At 30.4% G+C, this 1,356-nt stretch overlaps 1 protein-coding gene and 1 long non-coding RNA gene across 2 annotated transcripts; one reads left to right on the top strand and one right to left on the bottom strand.

The window, feature by feature from the left end:
- Positions 1-31: 31 nt before the first annotated feature.
- Positions 32-1,327, bottom strand: LOC111034500. The gene is made up of 2 exons (XR_002604550.1): positions 892-1,327; positions 32-542 (listed from the first exon to the last, which is right to left on the bottom strand). It is a non-coding gene; the product is annotated as an uncharacterized LOC111034500 (long non-coding RNA).
- On the top strand, positions 226-826 carry LOC111034499. Its single transcript, XM_022315765.1, has 2 exons — positions 226-538; positions 609-826. The coding sequence occupies exons 1-2, from the start codon at positions 235-237 to the stop codon at positions 788-790; spliced, it is 486 nt and encodes a 161-aa protein (XP_022171457.1). The 5' UTR covers positions 226-234; the 3' UTR covers positions 791-826.
- Positions 1,328-1,356: the final 29 nt, after the last annotated feature.

Raw genomic sequence — 1,356 nt, 5'->3', positions numbered from 1 at the left:
GCGGGACTTCAAACGTTCATACGGTATTACAACTCATGATTAACTAACTAGGTATGTCAGCAACTTTACTTATTCTAGTATTAATACGCGCAACCATGGAAGAAACAGTAATAAGTTGATTATTCCATTATAATGTGACGTCAGCCGCCAAGGATTTTAATCAATATTTTTGGCGGGATTCTGGAATTTAGTAATATATGATATTAGTATTACCACAGAATATAACATTACTCTATGCCTGGTTTTGAATCCATGAGACCACATCAGCTGATGTACAATCTATTTATGCTACATATGTCTGATATTGAAAAAGATTGCTTGGAGTATGTAACAGGCTCAGTAGCAAGAAAGTTTTTGAGCAAATATCCAAGTCTAGGCGAAAAAGTTGGTAATGTGATAGGATCTGATTCCTCTTGGACCGAACAAATGTCAAAAGGTAATTTGATTAAGCCTTCAAAAAGTATGATACAAGTGGCAAAAGTACTTGAAGTTGTTTTTAATGAATATCATACCAAAAACACACTGAGAAAGACTCCAGGTACCTGTGCATATTATATTATATATATTATAAAAATATTAAAGCTGTTTTTATTGATTTTCAATTCCAGGAGTCATGAAAAATGTCAGAGACATATTAGTAAGTAAACTGCAGAATATAATTGATATTCCAGTAGAAGTCTTAGAATGTATGGTACGCACGAGGACATTCATACGGTTAAATAGTATGAATAAACAACTAATGGACAAAGTTATTTCTACAAAAAACAAAATTAAAAAATTTGTATCGTAATTTTTAAATATATTGATTGACCTAATATGCATTGAATTAATCATAGATATTTATTTTCATTAGCAATTAGCAAGATGCCAATAGACAAGTTACATACTTACATCACAAATTTAGTTTAAGTCATGACAAAGTACTAATTGTCATGGTTTAAGTCCAATAGTACTATACTTATAGTCCAATACTTAGTACATACAGCAAGACGTAAATAGTATTAGGTATTATTTAGGTAATACAATAAATACATTAGGTATTAATTAAGTGAAATAATTGTAAAGTCAAAAGTGTAAATTATTTATTTTGTATTACTACAAATTACAATATTGTGTGTTGTTGATAAGCAATTATTTAATACTGATAACAAATCCTTGGCGGATGACGTAGACATGATGCGTATCACTGAGTTGCTGACATACCTAGTTAGTTAATCATGTTACAACTGTTCGCAGACTCAAGTCCCAGTGTACGACACGTCGACACTACGACTATCAACTATCAACAGTAAACAAGTTATCATGCATTATTATCTTTTATCATTATTTTAACGACAAATGTTAAATTGACAAAAT

The sequence above is a fragment of the Myzus persicae genome, unplaced genomic scaffold (genome assembly GCF_001856785.1).
Source record: "Myzus persicae strain clone G006 unplaced genomic scaffold, MPER_G0061.0, whole genome shotgun sequence".
In the NCBI taxonomy this organism is placed as follows: Eukaryota; Metazoa; Arthropoda; class Insecta; order Hemiptera; family Aphididae; genus Myzus; species Myzus persicae.
This window is presented reverse-complemented; position numbering and strand designations above follow the sequence as displayed.

Coding starts and splice junctions, on each gene's coding strand:
- LOC111034499 (XM_022315765.1), top strand. CDS start 235: ATGCCTGGTTTTGAATCCATGAGACCACATCAGCTGATGTACAATCTA. Junction 539..608: donor CACACTGAGAAAGACTCCAG/GTACCTGTGCAT, acceptor TTTCAATTCCAG/GAGTCATGAAAAATGTCAGA.